This window comes from Podarcis vaucheri, assembly GCF_965113315.1.
Source record: "Podarcis vaucheri genome assembly, chromosome: 15".
NCBI lineage: Eukaryota > Metazoa > Chordata > Lepidosauria > Squamata > Lacertidae > Podarcis > Podarcis vaucheri.
This window is the reverse complement of record NC_138753.1, coordinates 25,415,526-25,430,571: the sequence shown is the minus strand read 5'-3', so window position 1 is coordinate 25,430,571 and position 15,046 is coordinate 25,415,526. Positions and strand designations below refer to the sequence as shown.

At 43.6% G+C, this 15,046-nt stretch overlaps 1 protein-coding gene across 1 annotated transcript in view; it reads left to right on the top strand.

Moving 5' to 3' along the window:
* CBL (Cbl proto-oncogene) overlaps positions 1 to 15,046 on the top strand; it is a 49,752-nt gene that overhangs the window by 23,072 nt on the left and 11,634 nt on the right. Inside the window, exons 3-10 of the mRNA XM_082200949.1 lie at positions 5,833 to 5,979; positions 7,058 to 7,214; positions 7,914 to 8,035; positions 9,027 to 9,164; positions 9,899 to 9,986; positions 10,538 to 10,669; positions 11,497 to 11,700; positions 14,635 to 14,766. Coding sequence (XP_082057075.1) covers positions 5,833 to 5,979; positions 7,058 to 7,214; positions 7,914 to 8,035; positions 9,027 to 9,164; positions 9,899 to 9,986; positions 10,538 to 10,669; positions 11,497 to 11,700; positions 14,635 to 14,766 — 1,120 coding nt within the window. The remainder of the gene's footprint in view (positions 1 to 5,832; positions 5,980 to 7,057; positions 7,215 to 7,913; positions 8,036 to 9,026; positions 9,165 to 9,898; positions 9,987 to 10,537; positions 10,670 to 11,496; positions 11,701 to 14,634; positions 14,767 to 15,046) is intronic.

Genomic DNA, 15,046 nt, shown 5'->3' with positions numbered 1-15,046 from the left:
GTTTGGGAAGGGTGAATTGATGATACTATGCTGGTATGAAAATGAAAACGGAATCAAGTTTTCTCCCATCTCAAATGGTCACTGGGAGTTTCCCAGTACTCCTGTGCTTCTAAGCCTGTTCGTATCCTTCCCCCAAAAATGAAACATGAGATTCAAAGAATGCTGAATCCTGTTCCCAGTGCTAAATTCCACATTTGCCCTCTGCTTGCTTTTACTGTAGTTGTTGGGTTGGTGCTTAATTTTGTTTAAGGTATCAAAAGTCAGTCTTGTGCTAATGGGTAGCAGCACAAGCCAGACTTTCTAGTGAATATGAATTATACTGGTTTTGTTGGTTTGCTCTTAGTTCTGAGAGTAAGATGAAATTATTCTAGGAACCCCAGTAGGGGTTTTGCCAAGTACAGCAGGTACTGGTTGGGTATGTGGAATTGTCTGATTATCTTACTGGTGCAAAGAAAGTCATAAGGGGTTAAAATGTGGTTTGCTGTCTTCTGCAAGACAAACGCTTACTGTGGAAGAATGCTTTTATCCAGCAAACAGGAAACAGGAAAGGAACAGCCTACTGCAGGTCAGAGGGGAGCAGGTTCAGAAAGCTGAACTGGGGGAAGTGGGGGCCCATTGAGAGGCTGCTGTGAAGGTTTCGGCAGGACTGGAAGTACTTGGTTGACCTGCTGACTTCCTGCAAGACACATGGAGCCAAAACAGTAATGAAGGGGGGAAGGAAGTAGTACAACCACAGCACAGGGGAGGGAGAGAGCCGAGGACAATATCCGTTCAGTGTCTTCAAAATTGGATCTTGCATGGCTTGTCTAATTTTTAAATCTGTTATCTGATTGAACTACTTTGGCTACAAGAAGTTGTGGATGCTTATGTTTAGTGAAACTGGAAACTGTGTAAAGCTGGAGTGGAAAGGTGATCCTATCTCCAGTTTCTTAAGTTCTGAGAAACTCAATTAATAGTAGGATTGAATTAAAAGGACTTGTCCCATCGCTAAGCAATTAATTTTTCAACAGCTATATCAGTGTTCAAAGTGATTGCGTGTTCAGGAAACATTGGTCTTGCTCTCAATTCTTTATTTGCTTTTAGCAAGGTTATCACTTAGCCAAATCTGATTGGCTGCATAGTGACATGACACGATCCCTGATTGGCTGGAGTTGCCCGTGTGACTGATCCCAGAAGAGGATGTAGTAAGAAGAAAATGGAGAATTGTTAAGCAGAAAGCAGATGGGAGAAATAATATTGGTGCACAGGTTTGTAAAAAGGGAAACTAACTTACAATTAACACTTCTTTCAGGAAGGACTTCTGTCCCCTGAAAGCACTGCTTTTAACCTGACAATAGAAATGAAACAGAAAAACATTTAACACAGCCCTGTGTTACAGTAGATTTAAATACAGAGGCTCTTGTTAAATGCTGGTAAACGACAATATATGCCAAAGAACGGCTGTTTCTGGGCTACAGCTGTGGCCACAACATCCAACACACCATTAATTCTAGACAAATGTTTCTTAGTAGAATATGCATAATGATGCCTGGCATGTGCTGAGCGCTTCTTCCATATGCTGTTGCATCTGATGCCTTTGCAAGCAGGATTTTCCTTAAAAACATCTTTACAAATTAAATGCTGCCACAAACTTGTTGCTGCTGCTGTCATTATGGTGGCCGATGCCAGATCAGTTGTTCTTTCTTTTCTTTTCCAGAAACTAAAGTAAGAATTTTAAGTCAGACCCTCTGATTAATCAGGCCAAATTTGGTATTGTTTCAAAGTGAGGAAATTCCATTAGAGTGGTGTTGTTGTTGTTGTTGGTGGTAGTAGTAACAATTTTCAGGATAGAAATGTAGCATATGAACCTAAACAGTAAAATGCATTATTAAACATACAGTAAGAGCAAGTTTAGTAAATAATAACTAGGAACTAGTAAGCAGGCACATTTGTAAAGCTTCATTCATGGGATGGTGTCTAACTATAGTGGCAGGTGTGAGTCACTTGGGAGAGCTGGGAACTTCTGCTTTCAGTGGTCTTCCACACATTGTGCCAGATCTACCCAAAATTGCAAGATAAGACTTGAGTAACCAGATGCTCCTAGTGTTTACTAGCAAGTCTGTGTTCCCACCACCATGCTACCATTTTGGATGACTGTTGCTTGACCTACTCTAAGTGAAATAGAAGTGGTTTTAATGGGTGCTTTTCAGGAGTAGGTGCTGGCCTGAAGTTTCTGTGTCCTTCCTGTGTATCACCTGATGGCTTGAAGGAGAGCAAATGGTGTTTACCTTGTTAACCGACTTTCATGTGTAAAATTAAATGATGTGGGTTTTTGTTTTCTTTCAAGCGTACTATATTCCCAGTTAAGCCACAGCTCTCGTTCATTGCCAGGTGGATTCTGGATCTCAAGCCCTGAATGGTTCCCTTTACAAATGTGTTCATGCCCTGCCTGCCAACCACAGGCACATAAAATAGTCATTCAGGGTTTTAGCTTTCCCTCAGGCTTGCGAACGTTGTAATTTTATGTCCTCGTTTATACTTGCAAATAGGCTTTAAATTTATGCTGCTTAAGCACCTGAGAGCAGCTGTTAAAAAGTTAGCTCGGCTAATTGTGTTGCTCAGTTATAACTTCAGTTTCCTGGAAAAACATTTTCCATCGACAAAGTCCAGTGAGGCAAGAGATCACGTTTCCTATTCAGACTTTAAAGAAGCTGCCAGTGAGTTGGATATGTACAACTTTGCAAAGCTGTTGTGTTTGAGTATTTAAAATAAAGTTGTGGTACTCCTGCGGCGTCTTGTTAGTTTATTACCCTGAGCCCACCTATGCAGTGCACTTTCCTAATCCTAATGCAAGACGGTATTAGCCTGAGATGCTGAATAATCTTTGTGTCTGTGCGTTCTTTGAGACATGTGATCCTTTGAGTATTTTAAACAACCGTCCTCAAAAGTATCTACTCAGGAGAGTTCAAGCTAAAATCATGCTTACCTCCATTTCATTTTTAAATGAAAGCTGTTCTACCTATTCTAATGGAAAACTAATGGGGACCATGTTCAACACAGCCATAATAGTTGACTTGTCCTTGAGTGCACATTCTCACTTGAGCAAGATATGGAGGGAAGGGGGACCTGTCATTTTCCCTGTAATGACTCAAATGAGTGTCATTCTAAAGGAAGCTAAAAAGATGCTAAAAATAGGAGGGTGGCTATCCCATTCACTCCAGTATTGTATTCTCGGCCCAAGAAATGGATGGGCAGACATAGTGCACACAGCTGCCGTGTTAGAGCACATTTTGATGTGGTGAGGGTTAGTGCATTGATCCAGTCAAGATGTGCACAAATGAAGCTGGTGAAGAGAGGCCTGAGTTCCAGTGGTTCATGAACCCTTAGAAAAGGTTTCCTCCTCGCTTAATTCCACGCTTGAACCATGGGTCTTGACTCTGTTGTCACAAGCTTCAGTTCATCTGGAAAATCTGCCAGTGTACCTGTCTCAAGAATTCCAGTACAGCCCAATCTTAAAAATCTGGATTTGACTAGTTTTTGTAAGGAAAGAAATCAGCGGGTAGCTGCCTGATGCTGCAAATGGTTGGCTTTTGCTCTTGTCTCCTTGTTTTGTTAGCCACCTGGGGTGCCTCTTTATTTAAGGTGTAACGTCAACATAGAAATGTTTAGGGCAGCATAAATTAAAGGTGAATAGTTGAGAATGAAGTACTCGTTTGTACTTTTGTTAAGAAATTGGGCTTGGCTTCGTTAACTTCTTCTAGTATGCTCAATAGATTATCTGAACCCTGCTGACATAATCAACGCATACTACCAAGATCTGCCAAGATGAACAAGTTTGGAATAGGCAGACCTCAGGCTGGGCTTAGCTGGTGCTACACTGGTGTAACTCCCTTAATCCGGCGCCGCAGTGCATATTCCAGCAAAATTCCCTCAGCCTGACTGAGACAGGGCTATGCTGGCTCAGCCAGGGCTCAGCCAGTGGAACTTAAGTTAGCAGAGTTTACACTGGTTAAGTCCCTCAAAAGGGGCTTTCCTGTGGTGTGGCAGGGATGGAGCAAGGAGAGAGTTGCACCTATTCCAAACTTTTTTCACCTTAGTTACGTAATGTGGCAACTTGGCAGAACCTATGCGGGCAAAAAGAGTGTTGTAAGTGAAACTTTATTTTAAGGGCCTGTTTCCTCTTTTCTTGGGTTGGGCCATCTCAGCCAGCAGCCAGTAGCCTCCTGAACAGAATTTGGAATAGGCTTAATTTATGCCAGCTTCCTATATTTAGGATTGCTTTGTAAGGTCGGTTATGGTTGCTCTTGTTTTGTAACATTCACAAACACCTTCTTGTTTGGAGGAAGTGAGTAGTGATCGGCATTTTATGTCCATTTTTTAAAATTGCAGATTTGTAGAGTGGGAACTCTCTCTTGCAAAGCTGCACATCTGGAAAATAGTCGTAAACAGCATCAGTTTTTGTGTGTGTAATCCTTGAAAGAACGTAGTAGGTGTTTTAAAAACAACCACCACCAAAAAAGTATTAGTTGAATAATGATAAGGGGTGCAAATTTAGGAGTTACGCAGTGCAAGTTTGAGGCCCCCCCCGCCCCGCCCCTCCCCCACTCCCAGTATAAAAGAAGAATATACATTCCTAGCAGCCCATGTAACACTAATCGGTTAAAAACACAGTGTCGCTTAGTTGACCTTGTCTCACTTTTTGATACAGAAAAAGATAACGAAAGAGTTAACGGCTTTAAGAAAAAAACTGTCTCATATGATTAGACGTGAGCTGAAGTCTGGTGTAACAGATTAGGCATGTTGGGGAGGGAAAGACCCCTTCTGCTGCACTGAAGATCAGTGATAGACACGGGGCAGCGGCAATGTCTCTTCAGCTGCTGCTGACTCCAGTTGTCTTCCTATTGCCGTTCCATTTTAAAAAGTGGGGACCCTCCTTAAATTTGCAAGAACCAGGCTTTCCATATTGCAGTTTTCTCTGTGTTTTAAACATTGCAAAGGGAAGCAAGCCTCAGGTTTCTCTGGGCATTTTAGTTTTATTTTTCTTTAGAAAAACTGCCTGCTGTAAAAAAATAAATAAAAACCTTGGCCATGAACCAAGACTTCCCTCTTTGAGCCCTTAATTTTATTGTAAAGATTTATTTTATATATGCAGTTTCAAACTATGAAAACCATTTTTAAAAGTGTATATGCAGAAGGGAACAGTTGCATTGTGCTCTTTGAGGGACAGATTTTTGTGTTCAGGTATCAAGGCAGGAATTTAGAACTTGGTGAGAATTTACTTGTAAAGGAGTCAGCTGGCAAAATTCTGGTCCTGGCTGCAACATGAAGGGAATACATTGTGGACCCTACGTGCCAGTCCATTCATTCCCCCTGCTTCTGATTCTGCCAGCCTCTTTCTCTCACCTCAGATGCCCTTGTCCCCCCCCCCTTTCACCACCTTCAGATTTGGGGATCACAAGGTGCTTTCTCTATAAAAACTTTCTCTTGTGAAATCTTGAACTGATCCAGGTTAACGGAAAATGGAACAGAAAGGTAACCAAAAACAACAACAACAATGAAGCATTGAACAAGGGCTTGTGAATTCTAGCTTGGTAATAAACCTCCTGTGTAGCTTAAATCGTTCTCACCTTTCCATTGCATATCTAAAAGTAGATAACATACTTTTCTGCAAGGGACTTGAGAGGTAAATCTAAGCTTCACAACTGCTGCGCAGTGTACTGCAACAAATGTATCATTGTTGGAAGAAGCATTCCAAAATGTGACTCAAAAATCCGGCTTTCTGCTCCTTTTTCTATCCCCCATCTGGCTGTTTGTTTCACGTTTCAAGGCAGATCTGTGTTTGTGATCCTGCAGGCGCAACCTTACAAAACTGTCCCTGATCTTCAGCCATATGCTAGCAGAACTGAAAGGCATTTTCCCAAGTGGACTCTTCCAGGGAGACACATTCCGGATCACAAAGGCAGATGCAGCAGAGTTCTGGAGAAAAGCTTTTGGGGAAAAGTAAGTACTCTTTCCAATATAAGTTTCTGCTTTGGCTCCAGCAAATCTGTTGGCGATGGGGGCGTGTAAACGTGGAGCAGCTGCAGAAAACACCTTTCTGCTGGTGTTGGCATCTGTAAACGGCATAGGATGGAACTGCGAGGGGGAGCCCACACAGGAGGTTGCATGGGAGTGGCTATTAATCCTCGCCTTCAGGGATCTTTCTGCCAGAAACAGATGGAACGACCTGAACTTCTCCTAGCTCCCACTGTGGCCACCATCCACTCTCAGGGTCACTACCCGAGAGTTTGTTTCAGCCTTACTGTGTCTTTGGCATGTTGGTCCTGGCTCTTATGCAGTGTTGCATTGATGTTAGGGTGACACTTAACGGAACAGAAGACAATGATGAATAGTTGCAAAATAGGCCCATCACTCAAATGAACCAGGCATTGCATGACTTCCTACTAGTTCTGTAAGACACAGTACCACTGGATTAGTCTTTTTGTATCTGCTTTAGGCAGAATGGGAATTAACATGTCCCTTGGATGCAGGGATGGAGACTGTCATAACTCTAGATGGTTGTCTGCAGAGATTAAGTGTGGTTGGATGGGGGGCGGGGGGGGGGAGGCAGGGCCATACATTCATTTCTAATAGAGTGTCTGTTTATGAAATATGCATTGCCAGTCTCCTGAAAGGTACTTGGAAAGTACTGGTTAGCAAGATACTCGCTCATAGATTGGCTTCCCTCTTTCCTCCCCGCAGTTAACTTGCCACTAGCTTAACATCTGAAAGCCGCTAATTAAACTGGTTTACATGAGAGACCTTGTTTAGAGAGAGATTGTATCGCATCTTTTTCTCTTGCAACTACACAAATATAAGTGCTTCAGTCGTCACTTCCATCAGTTAACTGAACAGATTCAAAATTAGAAATGATGCTGTCCATTTGTCCTTTAGCGTGAATCATTTCTCTTACGCAAAATGTCTTGTTCTTGGCATCCTGTTGTGTGCGTTTCACATTCCTCCCTTCCGTTGTGGCTGTGAATCTATATGCATATGGAGTTAGGGAGTTTCTGAGGTCTTCTTTTTCTCCCACTTCCAGGACCATTGTTCCATGGAAGACCTTCCGCCAGGCCTTACATGAAGTGCACCCTATAAGTTCAGGGCTAGAGGCGATGGCACTGAAATCTACTATTGATTTGACATGCAATGATTACATTTCAGTGTTTGAATTTGATATCTTTACCCGCCTCTTTCAGGTAAGTAAAACAAAAGGGAATGGCTTTCTTAAACCCAGGTGAAGCTTCCCTTGGTCTACAGTACGCTTATGGTGTTGTTATCTCTTGTGTTAGTGGTGAGCTAGATCTGTTGACCTGCCGTCACCATTTCTGACTTCTGGAAATAGGATCATTTTTGGCACAAGGGGATTGTTCATTGCAGCAACTTTGACAGGAAAGCTCCCTTGCATCAGCCGACTTTGTTCTGTGTCAGTACAGAAGGTTGGGATTCAATGAGAATTCAAATCATAGTTTAATCACACACTTCATATTAAGCTTCATTAGCTTCCAGCCTCTGTTCTCTGATTGGAATGTTAAGCAGCCCATTCTACAGGATGGTTGATCAGATAACTGAGAGCAGGATTGTAACATTCATCTTGCAGAATCCTACAAAATTGTGTGCCACAGTTTTAAATCCACTGGATGATTACTTGGGAGTAAGTCCCATTGAACATAAGTTATACACAGCCAGATGAGTGGTTAACAATAACAATAATAATAGTTATTATTTAATAAACCTGGGTAATCTGGCTGCCTGAGAGATAGCAGAAGAGGCCCAGTCTGATTAAACAAAGTGTTTACATTCATCTTGGGTTGGAAGTGGGAGAGGGGGGTGGAATTGGACTTCTGATTTTCCTATTGAAATGGCAAAGCTATTTTGTTGGCATTCTTCTCCTTCAGCCATGGTCATCTTTGCTCAGGAACTGGAATAGCCTTGCAGTGACTCACCCTGGTTACATGGCATTCCTGACGTATGATGAGGTCAAAGCACGGCTTCAGAAGTTCATCCACAAACCCGGCAGGTGAGTTCTTGAAGGCAGCATCCCTTTCTGAAGTCTCTTGTTATCCTACTGTCTACTGCACGCTGCACTCTTGTCAAAGGAAGTTTGACATGACTCAAGGCCGCTGGAAGGCACTGTGGCATTGCTTCCAGAAATCTAAGCTTAAGGCAAGAAGACATAAAGGGTTTTAGTATTAACCCATTAGTCTCCCTAAACTTCAGCAGTAAAAATAATAGGGCTGCAGAGCAGGTTGTTTTAAGAGGTGTGAGGAAAGCTTTTCATTTTTGAGAAATAAGGACAGGGTTTAAGGTCTGTCACTGATGGCGTGGGTAGTTTTACAAATAACAGTGTGTGTGTGTGTGTGTGTGTGTGTGTATGTGTGTAATGCTCTCCACCTTGAGTAACAAATCCCAAAGCTCATTTAGGGCAGTGATGTACCGCCAAGTCATCACTTCTGCGTTGTGTAGTCCAAAGCAAAATCCAGCGCTTGCAAGTCTCTTCAAGTCTCTACTCCACCTCTCTTGTCGGCAAGCCAGGGGTGGGTGAAGGAGTTGTGCAGGAAGTGTCTAACCTCCTGGAAGTCCGGAAAAATATCCCGAGCCCACGTGGTAGCTTTGGACCTGGCCAAGGGACTAGAACACACTGGCTGCAAGTCTTGACGTGCTCTTCAGGCCTAAAATCCTGCATATATATCTCTTTCTGGGAAAGAGATTGTTGCTTTACATTGCCGAAGAGCTGCCTTCTAGGTATTTCCTTCAGAAATGGAAAGCTGCTGTATAATGTAAAACTAATTTACTGCCTCTAGGAAGTCAGGAGCATCCTTGCAAGTAAGAAGGCTCAATTTCATGTTGAAAGAGGTCTTCAGATAATTTGAATCCTTTCTGTCTGGATGTAGGGTTCTGCCTTTGATCTGCAGGCGAAACTGTTTCAGCCGTTCCGTCTGAAAGAAAGAGCTCTGTCCAGCTAGCAAGTTTATCCTGCCCTCAAGTCTGTGTGTTCCTTTTATTTTCAGTTACATTTTCCGTCTGAGCTGCACGCGGCTTGGCCAGTGGGCCATTGGTTATGTCACTGCAGATGGAAATATTCTCCAGACAATCCCCCACAACAAACCCCTTTTTCAAGCACTGATCGATGGTTTCAGGGAAGGCTTGTAAGTAACTCATCAGTGTAGTTTGTCATGACTCCTGCCCGTTTCTGCTAGTGTGTCTGTAGGATGATGCCCTTCAGATGCAGGTTTTACCTCCTTGGCTGCTGCCCCTGGAAGGCAGATGGAAACAGCTGCATTCATTATGCTGGGACCTGTCAAAGGTGTAGTACTTTTGAAACATCAAGCAGTGATAACTCCATTCTCTATGATTTTTTTAAGGCATTTCCCCATTCTGTTGACCACATAACTGCACAATCTTTAGGCTTATACATTCACAGTTTTCACAAACACATGCTTAATTGTCAGATTTTGGAATGGGCTCTGAATTTGAGATTATTCTTGCAGTCCTAAAATGTGTGTCAGTTTCGCCTTTCAGCTTTTAGGCTCTTCAGTTGGATGTTGTGCTCAGAGCAAAAAGAGCACAACTGTGATGCAGTTGTGGCCTTGCCCAGTTGTTCGGCCAAGGTGTTGTGGCAAGAAAGTTGAAATTAAGAGCACTTGTCATTTATCATCACCTTTGTTTTAGCACATATGGCAACCAGAAAACAAGCTTTTTTAAAAAACATTCTTCATTTTATAGATGCTTGCCTTTAAGACAATCATTCATCAAAATCACCCCCCACTGCCCAAAGCATTATATTTCCCAACTGAGGGAGTTTCCTGAATAGTGCCACATTCATCTGGTTCCACTGTAGACTTTTTATTTCTATTGAACCAAACAATATTCTGCTCTGTAGTTACTTATATCCTGATGGACGGAATCAGAATCCTGACCTGACCGGTTTGTGTGAGCCCACACCCCAGGATCACATTAAAGTTACGCAGGTGAGCAGAGACTGCCACAACTTCATTCCTTTCTTTCCTTACATGTTGGCCAGCAGCATTACAGTGGTCCTGTTGCAAACAAGCTTGGAAGACTTATTTTTGGCCTTGTAAACAAAGCATAACTCAGAGCTCAGCTTTGGGAGGAAAGACCATTAAATCTCAATTGGATCCCAGGGCAGTCAGGAATATGGTTCAGAGTGGAGAGCTTGCAATGTTAATTTTTTTCTTCTTATCCAAGGGCACCACTCTGGAAACCTTTGTACTTAAGGGGTGGGGTGGTATAATCAGGCCAATTCCATTTTGGTGACCTTTGACTGCTACCTCTTTGGAGGAGAAAATATGTGGCCATAGGTTAGGCCTTTTTTAAAAAAAGTGCATGCCTTAAATTTTTCATTGCCAGCACTGGGATTTTGAAAGTCATCTAGGTGATGCTCTTGGTTATGGTAAAGAACACAAATGTTACCACCTCGTACATTTGGGCTATCTGGCAGTTATTACAAGGAGCGGCATTATTAAACCCTCTCACATGTTCTTTTCCCTCTTGCTCTTAGGAACAGTATGAATTGTACTGTGAGATGGGCTCCACCTTTCAGCTTTGTAAAATTTGTGCAGAAAATGACAAGGATGTGAAGATAGAACCCTGTGGCCACCTCATGTGCACTTCCTGCCTCACTTCCTGGCAGGTAAGGAATTTGCTTCCTTTCAAAGCAGGCCTTGGCCCTCCGCAGCTTTCATGCCAGGGATGACCTGGCCATGTTGTCTTCAGTGCAAATAAGCAGTTATGCACAGAAAGAGCCTGGTGGCTGGATCAGGCCCAATGGCCTATCTAGTTCACATTCCTGTTCTAACCGTGGCCAACTAAGGTACCTAGAAGAAACCTGAAAGCCGGACCTGAGCACAACCACATCACTCTCCCAGTTTGCGATTCCCAGCAATTGGCATTCAGAGCCGTACTGGGTTGTAGCCAGCCCAGTTAAGTTAATGGATTAAGTTAGGCCCATTAATTTTAAAGCGTCTACTCTGAGGAGGACCAGCACTCCCAACAGTGGAAGTAGAACATGGCCATTGTGCGTAGTAGCCACTGATAGCCTTATCGTCCATGAAGTTTTCTAATCCTCTTTGAAAACTATCCACATTGATGGCTGTCACTGCCTCTCACAGGAATGAATTTTATCGTTTAACTTTGCACGTTTAACTTTTGTCTCTCCCGATGTTCAGCTTCCTTCAATGTCCACAAGTTCTATTCTAAAGAGAGAGAGAGAATGAAACACTTTTTTATGACATTGACAAAGAATAGTTCTAGCAGAAATGCTGCAGTTTGTGGGGCACTTCGATTTTCCTTTTCTTTCCTCTAGCTGGCATTACTTACTGACAAGGTTTCTTCTCACCATGGGTACACCATGGTGAGAAGGCTGCCTCGAGGCCTGTCAGAGAAAAAGGCAGGGTATAAATAAATATAACAACAACAACAAACTTGTAGCCAATCATCTCTCCTTCTTTTTTTCCGCAGGAATCAGAAGGCCAGGGTTGTCCGTTCTGCCGATGTGAAATTAAAGGCACAGAGCCCATTGTCGTGGACCCGTTTGATCCTAGAGGAGGGGGAGGGCTCCTGCGGCAAGGGGCTGAGGGGGCTCCCTCCCCAAACTATGATGATGACGATGATGACAAGGCTGATGAATCACTCTTCCTGATGAAGGAACTGGCTGGCGCAAAGGTAATTAGATCCTTCTTGTCTTCAGTTCAAGGTGGTATCGCATGTAGCTCCCATGAGGTCTCCTATCTAGGCATTGACTCACCCGAGACCTGCTTGCTTTCAGCAAGGTCGCAGCCGCCTCTGCCTTCAGATCATGCCCTGGGACCTGACTCCCTTCCAGTATGAGCTGTGTGTGCTGATCTTGCCTAACATCTCGCTTGTCCTTTTGGGTGGCTTAAGACTTCCTGGATTCAAATGCAAGTCGTAGATCCAGTGGTGGTGCTCTGGTGATGGTATGATTTCCTCAATCCTCTGGAGCAGGTTTTGGAGGGGGCAGGGGGTTGCAAGAGGGAGAAGGAACCACCAAATTTGCTTCCTTCATCATTTTGTAGAAAGAAACGACTGAGTGAGAAACCTTGGCTACAAACCACTGCCAGGAGATCTCTCTATCACACATATATATGTGGATCTGCAACAAAATGTTACAGTGTGGAGCTTTCCTGTTCAAGATGCCTGTGTGCCAGCCATGCCCCTTCTACTCCACACCATTCCGTTCTGATTGTCCCCTTTCAGCAGTCACTTAGAGCATGCATTGCACCCAGCGTGTTTTGGTCCTCATGAGGCTGTTTTTTCATACCATCATAGAATTGTGGAGTTGGAAGAGGCCTCAGGCCTCACGGGTCGTCCAGTCCAACTGCCTCCAATGGAGGAATCGTACCTAAAGAATCCCTGCCAAATGGCCATCCAGCCTCTGCTTAAAAACTTCCAAGGAAACAAGAGCCCATTGCCTTCTGAGGGAGACCATCCCACAGTTGAACAGCTCTTACGGTCGGAATGTTCTCCCAGATGTTTAATTGGAATCTTCTTTCTTGTTATTTGCATCCATTGGTTTGGTCCTGGCCTCTGGAACAGCAGAAAACAAGCTTGCTCCATCTCTCATGTGACAGCCCTTCAGATATTTGAAGATAGCTTATCATATCACCTCTCCAGTTTAAATATACCCAGCTCCTTCAAGCGTTCCTTATAAGGCTTGGTTTGCAGACCCTTGATCATCTTGGTCACCCTCCTCTGCATACCTTTCAGTTTGTCAGCATCCCCCTTCAACTGTGGTGCCCAGAAGTATACTCCCGGTGGTATCTGACTCAGGCAGAATAGAGTGATACCAGTACTTCGCTTGATCTGGACACTATATTTCTGTTGCAGTACAGAACATTAGGGTTTCTTGGCTGCTGCATCACATGGTTGACTCACATTAAGTTTGGGGTTACTGAGACCCCTTGATCCTTTTCACAGGTACTGCTGCCGTCAGTTGTCCCCTATCCTGCATCTGGCTTTTCTGGCCTAAGTGTAGAACCTTACATTTGTCGCTGTTTAAATTTGTTTTGTTAGTTTTGGCCCAGTTCTTCAATCTGTTAAGATAATAGTGAATCAATCTTCTGAGTTATTGGCTACCCCTTCCTCAATTCTTTCACCCAAGTCTTTTATAAAGATGTTGAACAACAGAACCTTGCAGCACCCCACTTGCCCCAGTTTTCCAGGATGGCAAGGAACCATTAGTGAGCCCTCTTTGGGTTTAGTCAGTCAACCTGCTACAAATCCATCTAACAGTAACATCATCTAGCCCGCATTTTACAAGCTTCTCTGCAAGAATATCATGGGGGACTTTGAAAGCCTTGTACATGAACTCAAGCTATGTACATCCACAGCATTTCCCTGATCCACCAAGCTTCTAACTCTCTCTGTCAGAAAAAAGAAGATTAATAAGATACAGTGGTACCTCAGAACTTGAACATAATCCGTTCCAGAAGACCGTTCGACTTCTGAAACGTTCAAGTTCTAAGGCACTGCTTCTGATTGGCCGACAGCTAGGTTTTTGCACAGTGGAAGTCGCGTTGGATGTCCGTGTTCCAAGGAACATTCTAAAACCAGAGCACTTCTGGGTTTTCAGCGTTCAGGAGCCAAAATGTTTGAGAACGGAGCCATTCGAGTTCTGAGGTACCACTGTAATAGGAATAGTTTGTCTTCTTCCTTTTAGCAGCCTTTTGCATTGCTCTGTTTTGTAATTCCATGGTTCTCCCAAGCCCAGTAATTCTCTCGCACATGGATCAAGCTGCTTTTGGCTGTAAATGGATCCATACCTGGAGAAGGTGCTTCTTAACCTTGGCCTACCTTATAATTGCATATAGACTTCTGGCATTTGGTTTCACTTGTATGTGAACCATGTTGTTCCTTGTTTTGAGCACATATTCATGGCAAGAGACCATTTACACAAGTATTTCCTATTTCTGTGTCAGCTGGGCCTGTGCTCATGATGACAGAGCACGCCATCTAGTGGCTAAATAAAAAATAGCCAGGTTGAAAATCCAGTGCCTGTTGTTTGGTTATTTAATTTCTATACCACTTAATATATTGAAAGCCTCTCTAAGCAGTGTACAGGAAACCGAAGCAACCACAGATGAATAAAATATTACAAAAATGCACGGTTACAAATAAAAATGTTACGCTGATGCAACGTTACCAATATATAAGAATCTGCACAAATTCATTTTCCTTCTGACACACCTCCCACTCAGCTTCCAGGTTCTCACCCAGGGTCCAAGCAAACTCTCAGCTCACCCCCCCCCCCAAAAAAAAATCCCACAATGAGAAGAGTTCCTGGAAACAGTGGACATCACCCTTGCCTCTCACTCTACAGTAGATGTGCTTTTCATGGGCAGCCCAAGGTGGGCATGCAGTGTGGTGTGCAGACTTGTTGGTGACAAGTCTATATTCAGAGCATGTTCCTTTAGAAATGAAGTATCAGGGCTGTGGAGAAAATCTGGCGTATCTCTATATGCCCAGCACTGTGTTCAAGGTAAATTGCTAGCTCACAGCCTCAGGCAGTGGGAACTTTGTTATTCACACACACACACACCCCAACACCTTTAACCAGGGCTTCCTTTGAAATATTTGCAGGTAGAACGCCCTCCTTCTCCATTTTCAATGGCTCCTCAGGCATCGCTCCCCCCAGTACCTCCCCGATTAGACCTTCTGCAGCAACGAGTGTCCAATCCATCAGGAGCTTCTAGTCCAGGGACCACCTGTAAGGTACAAACTCCACCTGTCGTCTTTTGTAGTGGTGAAAGTAGGAATGACACCTTCCTCTTTCCGAATGGGGTAATCTTCCTTTTATCCGAGGAGATCTGTGTGGAAGCTGTCTCGTGTGTTTCATTATTTTGCTATCTGGACCATCTCTTCCTTGGGTGCAAACCAGGGTACGCATTGGCTTGCCATCTTGACTGGCGTTTGACACTCCTGGCCACCATACTGATGGATATCGTGTTACTCAGCACAACCATTTAGTGGTGCTTGCCCTCGGGACATGTCT